This window comes from Anomaloglossus baeobatrachus, chromosome 7 (assembly GCF_048569485.1).
Source record: "Anomaloglossus baeobatrachus isolate aAnoBae1 chromosome 7, aAnoBae1.hap1, whole genome shotgun sequence".
Lineage (NCBI taxonomy): Eukaryota > Metazoa > Chordata > Amphibia > Anura > Aromobatidae > Anomaloglossus > Anomaloglossus baeobatrachus.
Window position 1 is genome coordinate 265935274 of NC_134359.1, and position 17401 is coordinate 265952674.

At 44.2% G+C, this 17401-nt stretch overlaps 1 protein-coding gene across 1 annotated transcript in view; it reads left to right on the forward strand.

Moving 5' to 3' along the window:
• LOC142246178 (kinesin-like protein KIF19) overlaps positions 1–17401 on the forward strand; it is a 76151-nt gene that overhangs the window by 9681 nt on the left and 49069 nt on the right. The window contains exons 3-9 of the mRNA XM_075319205.1: positions 586–693; positions 2281–2368; positions 4314–4450; positions 6915–7040; positions 9199–9393; positions 11702–11854; positions 13451–13573. Of these exons, the coding sequence (XP_075175320.1) occupies positions 586–693; positions 2281–2368; positions 4314–4450; positions 6915–7040; positions 9199–9393; positions 11702–11854; positions 13451–13573 (930 nt within the window). The remainder of the gene's footprint in view (positions 1–585; positions 694–2280; positions 2369–4313; positions 4451–6914; positions 7041–9198; positions 9394–11701; positions 11855–13450; positions 13574–17401) is intronic.

Consider the following 17401-nt stretch of genomic DNA (forward strand, 5'->3'; position numbering starts at 1 on the left):
CATACACGGGGGGCTCGTTCGGCCGAGTGCTCCTGTGTTTTCTATGAGAAAGCCGCCTACTGACACGTTGGCTGGTGGCTTATCTCAGGGAGAACAATGCAATTGGATGTCCAAAGTCAGACATATCTGCAGACCATCAGTCAGCCGGTGCACCCATACACATTAGACATCGTTATTGCCGTTTTCAGCCAACATAGTGCAGGTTATATTCCTTATACTGACCACTTTGAAGGAGCCTGGCTATGGACAAGTTTAGAAGTTCATTTGCAATTGCTGCAACGAAGTTCCTACTGGAGTATACTGTATGTCTGTTTTACCTATCTCGTGCTGTCTTATTATAGTAATGAGACTAGTGTCTCGCTAGCCTGCCCACTAGTCAGGGTGAGTCCAGGGCTAGCATGCTGCACGACAGAGCACATGGTGACTCCATCTGCACCATTATAGTCAATGGTCCCATCTGCGCATACATCCGAATCCCGTTTTTCGGGTGGCTCAGACAGAAGCCACAATGGGACCACTGAATGGGGAGAGGCATAACTAATGTCACCTGGGTCTTGTATAAGTGAGCTTTTCTTTTTATTTGAGATGTTACTGCTGAAGGATCCGAATGAAGATGCCGATGACTGGAGAGCGAGTCGTGCCCGGCAGAGGACTTTTATATTTGATGAAGTGCTGGACCAGTGCGACTCCCAGGTAAGTGTCCGCACAATGTAAGCATCCAACAACCGCACAATATAAGCATCCAACAACCGCACAATATAAGCATCCAACAACCGCACAATATAAGCATCCAACAACCGCACAATATAAGCATCCAACAACCGCACAATATAAGCATCCAACAATCGCACAATATAAGCATCCAACAACCGCACAATATAAGCATCCAACAATCGCACAATATAAGCATCCAACAATCGCACAATATAAGCATCCAACAATCGCACAATATAAGCATCCAACAACCGCACAATATAAGCATCCAACAACCGCACAATATAAGTATCCAACAATCGCACAATATAAGCATCCAACAATCGCACAATATAAGCATCCAACAATCGCACAATATAAGCATCCAACAACCGCACAATATAAGCATCCAACAACCGCACAATATAAGCATCCAACAATCGCACAATATAAGCATCCAACAATCGCACAATATAAGCATCCAACAATCGCACAATATAAGCATCCAACAACCGCACAATATAAGCATCCAACAATCGCACAATATAAGCATCCAACAACCGCACAATATAAGCATCCAACAACCGCACAATATAAGCATCCAACAACCGCACAATATAAGCATCCAACAACCGTACAATATAAGCATCCAACAATCGCACAATATAAGCATCCAACAATCGCACAATATAAGCATCCAACAACCGCACAATATAAGTATCCAACAACCGCACAATATAAGCATCCAACAATCGCACAATATAAGCATCCAACAACCGCACAATATAAGCATCCAACAACCGCACAATATAAGCATCCAACAATCGCACAATATAAGCATCCAACAATCGCACAATATAAGCATCCAACAATCGCACAATATAAGCATCCAACAATCGCACAATATAAGCATCCAACAACCGCACAATATAAGCATCCAACAACCGCACAATATAAGTATCCAACAACCGCACAATATAAGCATTCAACAATCGCACAATATAAGCATCCAACAATCGCACAATATAAGCATCCAACAATCGCACAATATAAGCATCCAACAACCGCACAATATAAGCATCCAACAACCGCACAATATAAGTATCCAACAACCGCACAATATAAGCATTCAACAATCGCACAATATAAGCATCCAACAATCGCACAATATAAGCATCCAACAATCGCACAATATAAGCATCCAACAACCGCACAATATAAGCATCCAACAACCGCACAATATAAGTATCCAACAATCGCACAATATAAGCATCCAACAATCGTACAATATAAGCATCCAACAATCGCACAATATAAGCATCCAACAACTGCACAATATAAGCATCCAACAACCGCACAATATAAGCATCCAACAATCGCACAATATAAGCATCCAACAATCGCACAATATAAGCATCCAACAACCGCACAATATAAGTATCCAACAACCGCACAATATAAGCATCCAACAATCGCACAATATAAGCATCCAACAACCGGACCCCCAATAATCATGTCACCACAGCTCTCATCAAAAACGGCAATGTAATTAGTGATATAGGCCTAATGAACATGTCTCCTTTATAGGACCATGTGTATGAATCCACGACCAAAAGCCTGGTAGAAGGGATTGTTTCTGGGTACAATGCCACTGTGTTTGCCTATGGTGCTACAGGTAATCTCATCTGAATCTCACATTTATCTATCTTATCTAAGGGCTTATTCACATGTCAAGTTTTTTTTTGCGTGTTTGCGTGTTTTTTACTGGTACTTATAATAGTGAATGGGGCCTTTCACACTCCCGTGCGCCCCGTGCGCCCCATGCGCCCCGTGCGCCCCATGCGCCCTGTGCGGCCCATGCAAAATCATGGAGACATGTCTGATGTTGACCCAAGTGTCGAATCAAAAATGGGAAATGCAAATCTATACGTCTGTGAAAAACGTCAGACAACACTTGCATGCCTTCTGATTTCTGAGTAATGTTCAATTTTTTTTATGGATGTTTCCATCCATCCAACCATCTATATATCTTCCTTTCGATCTACATTTCGGTCCTAGTACAGGACATTTTTCAAGCTTAAGAAAAGTCCTGTTCTAGGCCTGGCATGTCGCCAAATGGGCTTATAAAAGGTCCTCTTTTTTCACATATTTTGTGGAGTGCTGCCTGTTTTTTTTTCAATCGATATACCTTAGTGATGGGTGGACTCGCAGATATCTGAGATTGTCGGGTCTAACCGAATTTAAAAAAAAAATCGGTTCTGGTCCGGAATTGATCTCAGATATCTGGACAGACACGGGTCCCTTTATAAGTTTATGGGTACCAGAATCCAACGCTTAAAAATTGGTGTTAGAAGGGATAGGGGAATGGGAGCAAGCGCATTATACTTACCGATTCTCTGTCACGTCTGTAACTGTTCCCGCCGCTGCTCACTCTTCTTCCAGGGCCGCTCATTTACCTTCATGCATATTCACTGGCAGTCCTGAGGTCTGTGATTGGTTGTAGTCAGACGCACCCCCAGCCTGTGTGACTGTGAATGCTTGCAATCACCGACCCTGTCTGAGGGTCATTGTAGATTGGAGTAAAAATAAGTAAAAAAAAATTGGCGTAGGGTCCCCCCATATTATGATACCCAGCACAGATAAAGCATACGGCTACAGGCTGCAGCCCCCAGCTATGCGTTTTTCTTGGCTGTGTATCAAAATGAGAGGAACTGCATGCGACTTTTTAAAAAATTATTTAAATAAATAATTTTGAAAAACGGCGTGCGGTTCCCCCCAATTTTGATACCCAGCCATGATAAAGCCAACAGCTGGAAGCTGGTATTCTCAGACTGGGGAGACCCATGCTTATTGGGTCCCCCAGCCTAAAAATAGCCTGCAGCTTCCCAGGATTGTCGCATTGTTCCTACCGATTGTCGTGGTGCGGTGGCAGTCGGGGTAATAAGGGGTCAATAACAGTTCCCAGCTGCCACTAAGCCCTAGATTAGTATTGGGGAAGGTCTATGAGATCCACCCTTTACTAATTTGTAAGTGAAAAGAAATAAACACACACACACACACACCAATAAAATTCTTTATTTGAAATAAAATACAAAAAAACACCCTTTTTCACCGATGTATTAACCCCAAAAACACCCAGGTCCGAGGTAACCCACTCGAGGTCCCACGAAGTTTCCAGCTCTGCTACATCTGAAGGCACAGCGCACGGCCATAGAACGTGACCGCCCGCTGTGCGTTTCAGACAGAGACTGAACCACGTGATGAGCAGTGATGTCAGTCAGGTTATTTGCGATCACAGCTGGAGGTTCCCATGGTCCTCCACCTGTGATCGTATCCATAAAAAAGAGCTTTTTCGACACGGCCAGCAGGTATGGTGGTTGTCCCCTCAGCGTACAAACTAACCATAAGATAAAAATGTAATGTGAGCAAGGTTTTATTTTAGGTGTTTCACGTCGATCCTGCTTGTAAGCGTTGGTATGAGCACTTTTTAAGCTTCTTTCCTTACAGCTGCATGCTGGGAGTTGTAGTCTTATAGGTTGGGGACCACTGTTTAGGAGCATGCAGTTATTTTCTTTGATGTTCCAGCCTCTTCTATGCTTGTAATACCAGTTATATATCAGGCACAGGTAAGACGCACACAATGCTGGGAATGGACGGCGAGCCGGGAATATTTATCCGAACTCTGAACGATCTCTTCAGGACCATCGAGGAGATCAGCGACAGCACGGACTACTCTGTATCGATGTCCTACCTAGAGGTGATATATGTCACATATTCTTATATACACACTAATTAATTAAGGCTTTTAACCCCTTCATCACCAGCAATGTTCCATTATTGCACTTTCGCTCTTTACTACTCTTCTCCCAAGAGCCATAACTTTTTTAGGAGGAAGAAGTTAGTCTTAAATCTTTAGCAGAAAGGAGAGCACAGGTAGAGTGATAGACAAGAGGTGAGGGTGGAGATGTATGAGAGTACAGAACTGAAGAGAGCTTTGTGTGTGAATTTAATAAGATTATTTTATTTTCTGTAACGGATGGACAACTAGTGCAATGACTGGCACAGCATGGTAGCATGGTTTAGCAGCTGGACCGTAATATCACCCTGGGTGCCGCATTCTGGAGACATTGGAGAGGAACTGGTTTATTGAAAGAGGCAAATTAATAGAGAGTTGTTATAATCAAGATAAGAATGAATTGGATGGACAACTAATGCAATGACTGGCACAGCATAGAAGCATCGGTGTAATAGCTAGACCTCTGGGTGCGCATTCTGGAGACTTGGGGAGGAGAGAGTTTATTGAAAAAGAGATGAATTAATAGAGAGTTGCAATAATCAAGATAAGAATGAATTGGATGGACGACTAGTGCAATGACTGGCCCAGCATGGAAGCAGTGGTGTAGGAGCTGGACGGTAATATCACCCTGTGTGCTGCATTCTGGAGACATTGGAGAGGAGATAGTTTATTGAAAGAGAGACTAATTAATAGAAAGTTGCAATAATCAAGATAAGAAAGAATTACGTGAACAACTAGTGCAATGACTGGCCCAGCATGGAAGCATCGGTGTAGCAGCTGGACAGTAATCTCACCCTGGGTGCCGCATTCTTGAGACATTGGAGAGGAGATGGTTTATTGAACAAGAGACTAATCAATAGAGAGTTGCAATATTCAAAATAAGAATTAATTGGATGGGGAGGATGGGGGGAGGGTTTGGAGTTTGGGGATTTAATACCTGTAACCTAGTATTATAACACCGTTATATTGTATTGAGAATATAAATGGTACTGTTATTAAAATTAATAAAGAGAATTAAAAAATAAAAGAATTAATTGGTTGGACAACTAGTGCAATGACTGGCATAGCATAGAAGCCTCGGTGTAGCAGCTGGACCCCTGGGTACCGCATTCTGGAGATACTGGAGAGGAGATTGTTTTTTGAAAGAATGACTAATTAATAGAAAGTTGCAATAATCAAGATGAGGATGAATTGGATGGACAACTAGTGCAATGACTGGCACATCATGGAAGCATCAGTGTAGCAGCTGGACAGTGATCTCACCCTGACTGCTGCATTCTGGAGACATTAGAGAGAAGATGGTTTATTGAAAGATAAAATGAATAGAAGAGATTTTCAGTAGTCAAGATGAGAATGATTTGGAGGGGCAGTAATAGTTTTTGCAGTTTCAAAGGTGAGAAACGATTGGATTGTGGAGATGTTTTTTGAGTAAGCAAGTGGTTGGATTTAGGCAGTGAAGGAAAGATCTCAGTCAAACACAGTTTATACAAAAGGGGCTGTATAGAGAGGGAAGAGGAGGGGACCTAGGACTGAAAACTGAGGAAACCCAACATCAAGGAGAAGAGGACCCGGCAAATGAAACAAGTGAAGGAGCAGTCAGAGATGTATGAAGAGAACCAGGAGAGTCCTGTATCTTTAGCGAGATTGTCTGACAGTAAAAACATTTTTTTTAGGCATTGATTGTTGAAAAATAATAAATAGAGGCATACTCCTAATCTACCCTATGGATTCAGCTCAGCCCACTCTGGAGGTTTGGCGTGGCACCAGATGCCGTGTCTGCCAAATTCGGGAGTTATAACACTACTGCTGCCTGTAATTGGTGTTAGTCGATCACTGGATCCAATGCTGCATTGTATAATCACATAGAGTGAAATGCAAAATTCTATGGTGGATCCAGATTTTATTAAATCACATCCAATAAAACAATAAGGAATTGTTATTTAACCAGTTATCTAATATATTCTGCAAGACTTTACTCAATGAATGCAAAAAACAGCAGACAGCATCCCGGGGGGTGTTTTCCATATTCTTTATTCCATCATCAAATATGCAACGTTTCGCCCTACAAATGGGCTTTTGAAAAAGCGCATTTGAAGGGCGAAACGTCGTATATTTGATGATTGAATAAAGAATATGGAAGAATACCTGCTGTTTTTGCAATTATTGTTCTTAAGTGAATCCGTTAGTTTGACTGGCGTCCTTATCCTTTGGTGAAAAGACTTTACCTAAGGTCCTGCAAACATCCTTGGTTGTTGTTTTACTCAATGAATGGTCTCTCTAATTTTTTTTTTTTTACTTTTTTTTTTACTTTTCTTATGATAACATCAGAAGATGCTTATCTAAAGCTTGCCTTTCTCTGAGTACATAGTGTGGCCACAGCAGGGGTAACATGACAGCGACTAACGCAGCCTCTTCTAATTTGCAGATTTACAATGAATTAATCCGTGACCTGTTAAACCCTTCTTCTGGGTTTCTGGAGCTTAGAGAGGACTCGAGAGGAAATGTGCAGATTGCTGGGATTACTGAATTCTACACGTACAGTTCTGAAGAGGTATATGAGACCATTAGAAACACAAATTTTATAGTCAAAGCATGTAATGTTCCTATTTGTCCAGCAGATGGTGCTATCTTCATAGAAAACAGAAGGAGTACTGGATGTAATGCTGCGCTGCCAAAAGTACAACTCCCATCATTCTAAAGAAGTAGCTCTAAAAAATATATTTGTGTTGCCATTTTCTGAGACCTGTAACTATTTTATTTTCCGTCTTTGGGGCTGTGTGATATTTATTGTATTTTTTAGGGACTACATTTTTTTTATTCCTTTTCAACATTTAACACAGGTTTAAATAATTCTATACTTTGATAGATCAGACTTTTTCCATCATGATAACTTTTTTAAATGTTTTTTTTTAATTAAATTTTAATGGGTAAAAAGAGGGGGTGGGTTATATAAACTGTTATAATTTTAAAAAATATTTAAAAACAAAAAAAACCTATTTTTTTATTTTGTTTTTAGTCACTCTAGAGAACATTGAACCTGTTGTGATCATTTGATCTGTTATACTCTATACCGCAATATTACTGTACTCCTGTGAATCTTTGCCTCTGTCTGAGCGTTACAAGGGGTCTAAGATGGCAGCCAGGGGGCTCCTCACTGAAATTGTAACACATGAACTCCCTTCAATTGGAGGCTGATGGGAACTGGCATGCACAACCGGCACCATTTAAATACTGATGTTAGCAAGTGACAGCAGCATCTAGATGGTTAACAGCAGTGATTGGATCTCCTGTGTGTACATACGTAGAGACCCGTCAATCACCTGATTGACCGCAGCATATAAATGGTTAACAGCAGTAACTGGATCTTGCTCCAGCTGCTACTATGACAGGTAGATGTCAGTTATATAACACAGCCAGGCTTCTGCCAAATATGCTACAAATGCTCTTGTGTGTCAGAGAAAAAATAGTTTGAGGAGTCGGGCAGGGATCGTAAAGAAACACATGATGAGTCGGTGATGCCTAGAGTGAAGCATAGTGGTGACTTGGTGATGCCTACAGTGAAGCATAGGGGTGGCTTGGTGATGCCTACAGTGAAGCATAGTGGTGGCTCGGTGATGCTTGCAGTAAAACATGGTGTAGGTTTTGTGATGTCTACAGTGAAGCATAGTGGTGGTTCTGTGATGCCTACAGTGAAGCATAGTGGTGGTTCAATGAAGCCAATATTGACGTATAGCAGTAGCTCGGTGATGCCTACAGTGAAGCATAGACATGGCTCAGTGATGCCTACAGTGAAGCATAGTGGTGGCTCAGTGATGCCTACAGTGAACCATAGTGGTGGCTCAGTAATGCCTACAGTGTAGCATAGTGGTGGCTCAGTAATTTCTACAATGAAGCATAGTAGTGGCTTGGTGATGTCTATAGTGATGCATAGTGCTGGCTCGGTGATGGATTCAATTAAGTATCAGGGCAGCACTGCTGCTATATGCTGTAATTGTTGTAAGTTGTTTCTACCACCTCATTATCTTTGTACCCTTACCCGTACACCTTTGTTATCTCCTGGTGCAGGTTTTAGGTGTGTATGAGTTTTTATTTACCCCCGTCTGTTGTTCTGTGTTGGTTGGGTTTTTGGGAACTCCATCTTGGTCAATTCCCTGGGTGGTGGGGACATAGTCGTTAGGGCCAGAATAGGAGACAGGGCCATGTTGGAGGCTCAACCCTGACTACCATTAAGTGTACCATCGGGATAAGGGACAGCTTAGGGTCCCCAGTCTTAGAGTCACATGAGGAGCCCTGAAACCATCTGCTCTTCCCTTGTTACAAGTGCATAATAATAAAATCCTTGATTACAAAAGGATAAAACAACCCCCATGGGCTGCAGTAGGACGACCTCACAGGACCTATCTATATACTTACAGAGATTGGAAGCCAAACTAATAGACGGATGGTGCCATCAGTGACGGACACACTGTTCTCATTGGATAACTAATTAAATTAAGTTTATTAGCAAAATGTATTACTAATAAATCAAGTTACTTTTCTAAATTCATCATAAAATGCCCCTTTTAATGACTATTGCAGTCTCAGAATAATTCACCGTCTTCCGGGCGAGCGTTCTTGTTGAGCTCCTGCGCCATCGACCTCCAGCTTTATTACTGAGGTGTTGTGAATCATTGTAATCCTGACACTTTACACTACTTTTTCTCTCCTAGGCCATAGCCCTATTAAAAAAGGGAAACCGACACCGGACGCAAGAACCTACTGCCGCTAACAAGACGTCCTCCCGCTCCCACACAGTGCTACAAGTCATTGTGAAGCACAGGAGTAAATCACAGAAGGTCCATGACGAACTGAGAACTGGAAAGCTGTTTATGGTTGACCTCGCAGGGTCGGAGAGAGCGGCCCAGGTATCAGCTTCTATGGGCATTGTATGCCGATAAGACTCCGATGATCTATATGTCTATGTTCACACAAAGGTATTTTTGGCCCAAGTGTTATTCTCACATGGACAGCACTTGGTACAGAGGTGGACATGCCAACATTGGTGCAACCTGTCCAACCATACAGGGGCCTAAGAGGTATACACCACCAAAGTTGCAAACAGTTTTTATCACAGAGACATGTCGGACTCCATTATGATACACTGTAGGATGGCAAAGGGCCAATATACTGTTCTTGCACAGGGGTCCTCTTACTTCGCCAACTTTCATGATGGCGTTGGGGTCTGTTCAGACTACTGATTCTGATAACTGGTCTGGTATCTGTGATCAATGCAGACAGATTCGTGTTTCGTCCTCCTGTGTGCTGATTAATAGGCAGGCTAGCAAAAGTTAATCTCTGTTAGTCTGCTTGTTAGTCTTCTTCGAGAAGCTAATTACATCTGCTCCCTTCGTATATATGCTGGCTAGATCCTTCTGATAGTTTCATAGTGTTTAAGGTTGAAGGTAGACTTAAGTCCATCGAGTTCAAGCCATGACCTAACCTAATATGTTGGTCCAGAGTAAGGCAAAAAAAACCATGCAACAGACAGTAAGCGCCACAATAGGGAAATAAATTCCTCCCGATGCCACATATGGCATACCTGGTATAGTTTATCTTAGCTGGTGTGGTGAGGAGTTGTGATCCAGACTATCTAGTTATTGTGGCTCTTATTGCTGAGTGCAGTTGTGCAGTTAACCTTAGTTGCTACCTTCCTGCTCTTGCTTTTCTCCTGAGTCTATCATTGTCTATTCCTGTGTGTGTGCAGTGTGTTAGCGTTTTGGTTTTCCCTTGCATATCTTTGTCCTTGTCTATGTTTCCTTCTCACTTCTTCCCCTTCCTTCCCTGACGGGATGGGTGAATCAGATTAGATCTGGTCCACAGCTTAGCCAGACACAGGACTCGGGCATCTCAACCATTAGGAGTAACCCTGAGGTTGGGGATAGCCTAGGGAACCCTAGCGTGAGAGACAGCATAGGAACCCCCTTCCCTTTTTATCCTACAGTCACATCATGACACTTATGTGAGTTTGTTCCTGACTTGGACCTATGATGCTCAATTGGGCTGGTCAGATCATCCTTTTTTCACACGGGCCGAATCTTCTTGTGAAAAAAAACTGCAATTGTCTCTTCCATATTTTAAAGTCTATGGGTGCACAACAAAAAAAAAATCAGAAAAAAGAGAATTGATTCACCGAAGTCGAGTCCATCATTCAGGTCAGTAATCTGTGACCGCTGGCCAGGGCATGGATTTAGGCAGGGGTGTGCAGTAGACTGTTAAATTGATGTTTCTCTATTGTAAAGTCATTTTTTTAGAACATACACACTTGACAATTTTTGAAAAATGTGCCCAATTTTTGCAAACAGTGCAGTTTACCCAAATTCTGTCCTACATTAGGCCGAGCTAAATTATACCTCTATTGCCCAGACAAATATTGGTAATTATGGCTATGCCATCACTTTTTTTTTCTGTTGGCACCCCTATGATCATGAGACTTATTCGGCGTTACGACCTCTCTGTTGTTGTTCCCTTCACATCAGCTTGGATCTGGGCCACAATTAACCTGCCCGGTGCTCCAGAAGCAGTAGCGGCCCTGAATTAGTGCTGCAGCTTCTTCAATCTCGGGATTGGCGGCGTGGGGGGGGGGGTTGGGTTGGCTCAGTGGTTAGCACTGCAGTCTTGCTGCGCTGGGGTCCTGGGTTCATACCCCACCAAGGACACCATCTGCTAGGAGTTTGTATGTTCTCCCCGTGTTTGCGTGGGTTTCCTCCGGGTACTCCGGTTTCCTCCCACACTCCAAAGACATACAGATAGGGAATTTAGGTTGTGAGCCCCAATGGGGACAGTGTTCCTGATGTATGTAAAGTGCTGCGGAATATGTTAGCGCTATATAAAAATAAAGATTTTTTTTTTTTTATTGTTTGGTGTCCCTATTAATCAACAATTTTAAAGGGAAAACCCCTTTAAGATACTTGGGGTATCACTGGCTACAAGGGGAGATGGAGAACACAGAGACAATTGAATGTCACAATCAATGGGACTGGTAGATTCCATTTTAAATTACAATAACTCCATAAACTCAATTAAACAGTGCCACCTAGTGGTCATATAATTGTAAAAAAGAACAATTACTTATCAAGGTAAATCATACACTTGTATTGGCTGTTTATATATTGTGATTCTTATTTAGAGTTGTTTGCTCTTATTTCTTCTCGTTTTTCTGTATTATTGTCACAGACACAAAACCGAGGGCAGAGGATGAAAGAAGGGGCGCACATTAACCGCTCCCTGCTGGCCCTTGGAAACTGTATAACAGCACTGAGCGAGCGAGGGGGGAGCCATACTCATCATATAAACTACCGAGACAGCAAATTGACCCGACTCTTAAAGGTAACGTCCCTGGTGTCAGAGGGTGTACAAAAAATTGGTCTATCTGGTGTATTCGACAACTTATATGGCCAATGATATGTTTCCCGCATTGATTGACGGCTAACTTTCCTGGAGTCTTGATTCCGCCATTAGCCATTTAGAGGGGGGTCTAGGAAATTAAGGTGACAGCCTCTGACTAATGGGACATTCATGATGATGTCAGTGATGGAGCATAAAGGCATTTCACAGGAGACATGCTCCTTTACGTTTCTAAGTATGTCTCCTTCCGGAAAATCTGCAGGACAATCAATATGGCTGCCCTCATGACTAATATCAGCAAACTGGATAATATTCACACAGGGTCGTGGTTTATGAAACTTTTTGTACTAAAGGGACTAGTTTGGGGTGTTTCTGGGCTGATGGTGGAAGGGCTTGTGCAGCTACAAGTTCAGAGCTCAGTGAGCACCCTCATCAGCCACAAACCTCCCCCATACGTGAATCACCCCCTTGTTAGATAGACATTAAATGATAGTTTGAGGGAGGTCCTCCAGGCCCCTTGCCCACCCTGGCCTCCAGACCAAGGCTCAGAGGTCCTTCAATTTGTCATTATTGCTATGTGTAGAACATTCTGTATTGTTCAGCTATGCTCTGCTGCAGAGCCGGTATATGTTGCTTATGGTGCAGAGCATTTTGCAGGATGAATGCTCTGCTGGTTGTTTCACAGCACTGGGTTCCACGCTGATCCTGGGAGGTGCTCTCCTAGATGCTTCTCGTTCCCGGTGCTTGCTTTGCTTCATTAGGGAGTGTGTTAGCTCAGGACGCCGGCAGTCATACTTCCTGTTTACAGTTGTACTGTTGGCTCCCGTGGTGCTCAATGTTCAGATCTTGGCCTCTCGACTCCGGATTCTTGTTGTCTGTGCCTGTTCTGCCCTGTTTCTGTTGTGACTTCCTGGCCTCTGACCTCGGACTTCCCCCTGACCACATCCCCGCCTGCTCCTTGTATTTTGTATGTACGCTCCTGGAACCCTGACCTTCGGCTTGTATTTTGACCTCATATCTGTCTGCCCCCCATGTACTGTCGTGCCCTCCTGGTTTATGACCTTGGCCTGTCTGACTACCTCTCCGTATACTGCATGCAAGTAGTGTCTAGCGCCACCTAGTGACAATCATCACAGAATTGTGCACTGGTAGGACATATGCCCTGCCGAGTCTGTGGCACTTACAAACATAGGTAGAAGGGGAACCAGTGTCCTCTATTCTGGAAATCGGTGGGAATTCCAGTATATATTTTCTTAAAATAAATTCTATATTACTTTATGCCCTGTGGCTATCTGGGGCCAGCGGGGGCTTGTAGTTTCACAGCCGTTGGCGGTCCACAAGCTACAGATACATGTTAATAAATTTCTACAATTTTCTATATAACACCCGGTTGGCTCATTAGAGCTCATTGATGCTATTAAGACAGTAACACAAATCGTTATTAATAATCCATGGAAATCTCCGAGCCGGGGCCAATTTATAACAATTATGGATTTCTAATTAAATGGAAAGTACAATGTAGATCTGTAAAATTCTCAGTGCAAATGCTAATGGCAGCAAACGCTCTCTGAATCACAGGATGCACTCGGTGGGAACAGCAGGACAGTGATGATCGTGCACATCAGCCCCGCAGCTGCCGCGTTCGAGGAATCCCGCACCACACTGATCTATGCCAGCAGAGCCAAGAACATCAAGACAAGGGTAAGACATATCTAGTGCGATGACAATGAAGGGATAGAAGATCATATGTTACAGGGAAAATGGGGAAAAATAATTGGTTGCTTTCTATGAAATAGCTGCTTGTGGAACTACAAGTTCAGAGCTCAGATCTTCTCCTTTTTCTTTTTGAGCCGGGCGCTCAGCTGAACGTTCGGCCACCGCGAGCCAAAATAAGGTTTGATTTAAAAAAAAAAAAAAAAGCATGCACAGTGAAATCCAGAGGATTCCGCTGCTCAAAACAACGTTACATGCTGCGTTCCTCCCGCTGGGCGGAAGCAACGGAGCGTCGCCCAGCGGAAGCAACGCAGGTCCTTTTGGTATAATCCGTCACCCATACAAGTCTATGGGAAACAGCGGAATCCGTTAACGGATTCCGCTATTTTCCAAAAGGGCGGATTGTAACGGAAGGAAATAAACGCAAGTGTGAAAGTACCCTAACTCACACTGATCCCGCCGGCAGAGCTGCCGCTGACACTATGGAATCCCGTCCTGCTCCCTCCTCACTGCAACCTCCTGCCCGGCACCATGATGGATGACGTCACACTCACCGTCATCCACAGAGGCCTCTGCTCCGGTCCTCCCACAAGCTCCTGTACGGCACGAAGAAGCAGCAGCAGGCGCGCGGTGACGTCATCCTTGCAGACTCAGCCCACACAGCATGCAGTGGGCGTGTCTGCAGCACAGTGACGGCCGGATTGAAATTTTTTAAAGGTACAGTGTGGTCCTGAACCTTAATAAAATGGCGCCCACACTGATGGTGGTGGGGGCCCCCTCAGAAGCTCTTGTGGTGGGGGCCCCTGGGCTGAAGCCCCGCCTGCCCCGCCTATAATCCGGCCCTGGTCACATACCTGGGAGAAGATTTGTAAGAAGCAGGGCAGTCACATCCTGGGAGAAGACTTGTCAGAAGCAGGGCAGTCACATCCTGGGAGAAGATTTGTAAGAAGCAGGGCAGTCACATCCATGAGAGAAGATTTGTAAGAAGCCGGGCAGTCACATCCCTGGGAGAGATTTGTAAGAAGCAGGGCAGTCACATCCTGGGAGAAGATTTGTAAGAAGCAGGGCAGTAACATCCATGAGAGAAGATTTGTAAGAAGCCGGGCAGTCACATCCATGAGAGAAGATTTGTAAGAAGCCGGGCAGTCACATCCATGAGAGAAGATTTGTAAGAAGCAGGGCAGTCACATCCATGAGAGAAGATTTGTAAGAAGCCGGGCAGTCACATCCCTGGGAGAGATTTGTAAGAAGCAGGGCAGTCACATCCTGGGAGAAGATTTGTAAGAAGCAGGGCAGTCACATACCTGGGAGAAGAATTGTAAGAAGCAGGGCAGTCACATACCTGGGAGAAGATTTGTAAGAAGCAGGGCAGTCACATACCTGGGAGAAGATTTGTAAGAAGCAGGGCAGTCACATACCTGGGAGAAGATTTGTAAGAAGCAGGGCAGTCACATACCTGGGAGAAGATTTGTAAGAAGCAGGGCAGTCACATACCTGGGAGAAGATTTGTAAGAAGCCGGGCAGTCACATCCCTGGGAGAGATTTGTAAGAAGCAGGGCAGTCACATCCTGGGAGAAGATTTGTAAGAAGCAGGGCAGTAACATCCATGAGAGAAGATTTGTAAGAAGCCGGGCAGTCACATCCATGAGAGAAGATTTGTAAGAAGCCGGGCAGTCACATCCATGAGAGAAGATTTGTAAGAAGCAGGGCAGTCACATCCATGAGAGAAGATTTGTAAGAAGCCGGGCAGTCACATCCCTGGGAGAGATTTGTAAGAAGCAGGGCAGTCACATCCTGGGAGAAGATTTGTAAGAAGCAGGGCAGTCACATACCTGGGAGAAGAATTGTAAGAAGCAAGGCAGTCACATACCTGGGAGAAGAATTGTAAGAAGCAGGGCAGCCACATACCTGGGAGAAGAATTGTAAGAAGCAGGGCAGTCACATACCTGGGAGAAGATTTGTAAGAAGCAGGGCAGTCACATACCTGGGAGAAGATTTGTAAGAAGCAGGGCAGTCACATACCTGGGAGAAGATTTGTAAGAAGCAGGGCAGTCACATACCTGGGAGAAGATTTGTAAGAAGCAGGGCAGTCACATACCTGGGAAAAGATTTGTAAGAGGCAGGGCAGTCACATACCTGGGAGAAGATTTGTAAGAAGCAGGGCAATCACATACCTGAGAGATTTGTAAGAAGCAGGGCAGTCACATACCTGGGACAAGATTTGTAAGAAGCAGGGCAGTCACATACCTGAGAGAAGATTTGTAAGAAGCAGGGCAGTCACATACCTGGGACAAGATTTGTAAGAAGCAGGGCAGTCACATACCTGAGAGATTTGTAAGAAGCAGGGCAGTCACATACCTGGGAGAAGATTTGTAAGAAGCAGGGCAGTCACATACCTGGAAGAAGATTTGCAAGAAGCAGGGCAATCACATACCTGGGAGAAAATATGCAAGAAGCAGGGCAGTCACATACCTGGGAGAAGATTTGTAAGGAGCAGGGCAGTAACATACCTGGGAGAAGATTTGTAAGAAGCAAAGCAGTAACATACCTGGGAGAAGATTTGTAAGGAGCAGGGCAGCTACATCCCTGGGAGAAGATTTGTAAGAAGCAAGGCAGTCACATACCAGGGAGAGGATTTGTAAGAAGCAGGGCAGTCACATACCTGGGAGAAGATTTGTAAGAAGCAGGGCAGTCACATCCTGGGAGAAGACTTGTCAGAAGCAGGGCAGTCACATCCTGGGAGAAGATTTGTAAGAAGCAGGGCAGTCACATCCATGAGAGAAGATTTGTAAGAAGCCGGGCAGTCACATCCCTGGGAGAGATTTGTAAGAAGCAGGGCAGTCACATCCTGGGAGAAGATTTGTAAGAAGCAGGGCAGTAACATCCATGAGAGAAGATTTGTAAGAAGCCGGGCAGTCACATCCATGAGAGAAGATTTGTAAGAAGCCGGGCAGTCACATCCATGAGAGAAGATTTGTAAGAAGCAGGGCAGTCACATCCATGAGAGAAGATTTGTAAGAAGCCGGGCAGTCACATCCCTGGGAGAGATTTGTAAGAAGCAGGGCAGTCACATCCTGGGAGAAGATTTGTAAGAAGCAGGGCAGTCACATACCTGGGAGAAGAATTGTAAGAAGCAGGGCAGTCACATCCTGGGAGAAGATTTGTAAGAAGCAGGGCAGTCACATCCTGGGAGAAGATTTGTAAGGAGCAGGGCAGTCACATACCTGGGAGAAGAATTGTAAGAAGCAGGGCAGTCACATACCTGGGAGATTTGTAAGAAGCAGGGCAGTCACATACCTGGGAGAAGATTTGTAAGAAGCAGGGCAGTCACATACCTGGGAGAAGATTTGTAAGAAGCAGGGCAGTCACATACCTGGGAGAAGATTTGTAAGAAGCAGGGCAGTCACATACCTGGGAGAAGATTTGTAAGAAGCAGGGCAGTCACATACCTGGGAGAAGATTTGTAAGAAGCCGGGCAGTCACATCCCTGGGAGAGATTTGTAAGAAGCAGGGCAGTCACATCCTGGGAGAAGATTTGTAAGAAGCAGGGCAGTAACATCCATGAGAGAAGATTTGTAAGAAGCCGGGCAGTCACATCCATGAGAGAAGATTTGTAAGAAGCCGGGCAGTCACATCCATGAGAGAAGATTTGTAAGAAGCAGGGCAGTCACATCCATGAGAGAAGATTTGTAAGAAGCCGGGCAGTCACATCCCTGGGAGAGATTTGTAAGAAGCAGGGCAGTCACATCCTGGGAGAAGATTTGTAAGAAGCAGGGCAGTCACATACCTGGGAGAAGAATTGTAAGAAGCAAGGCA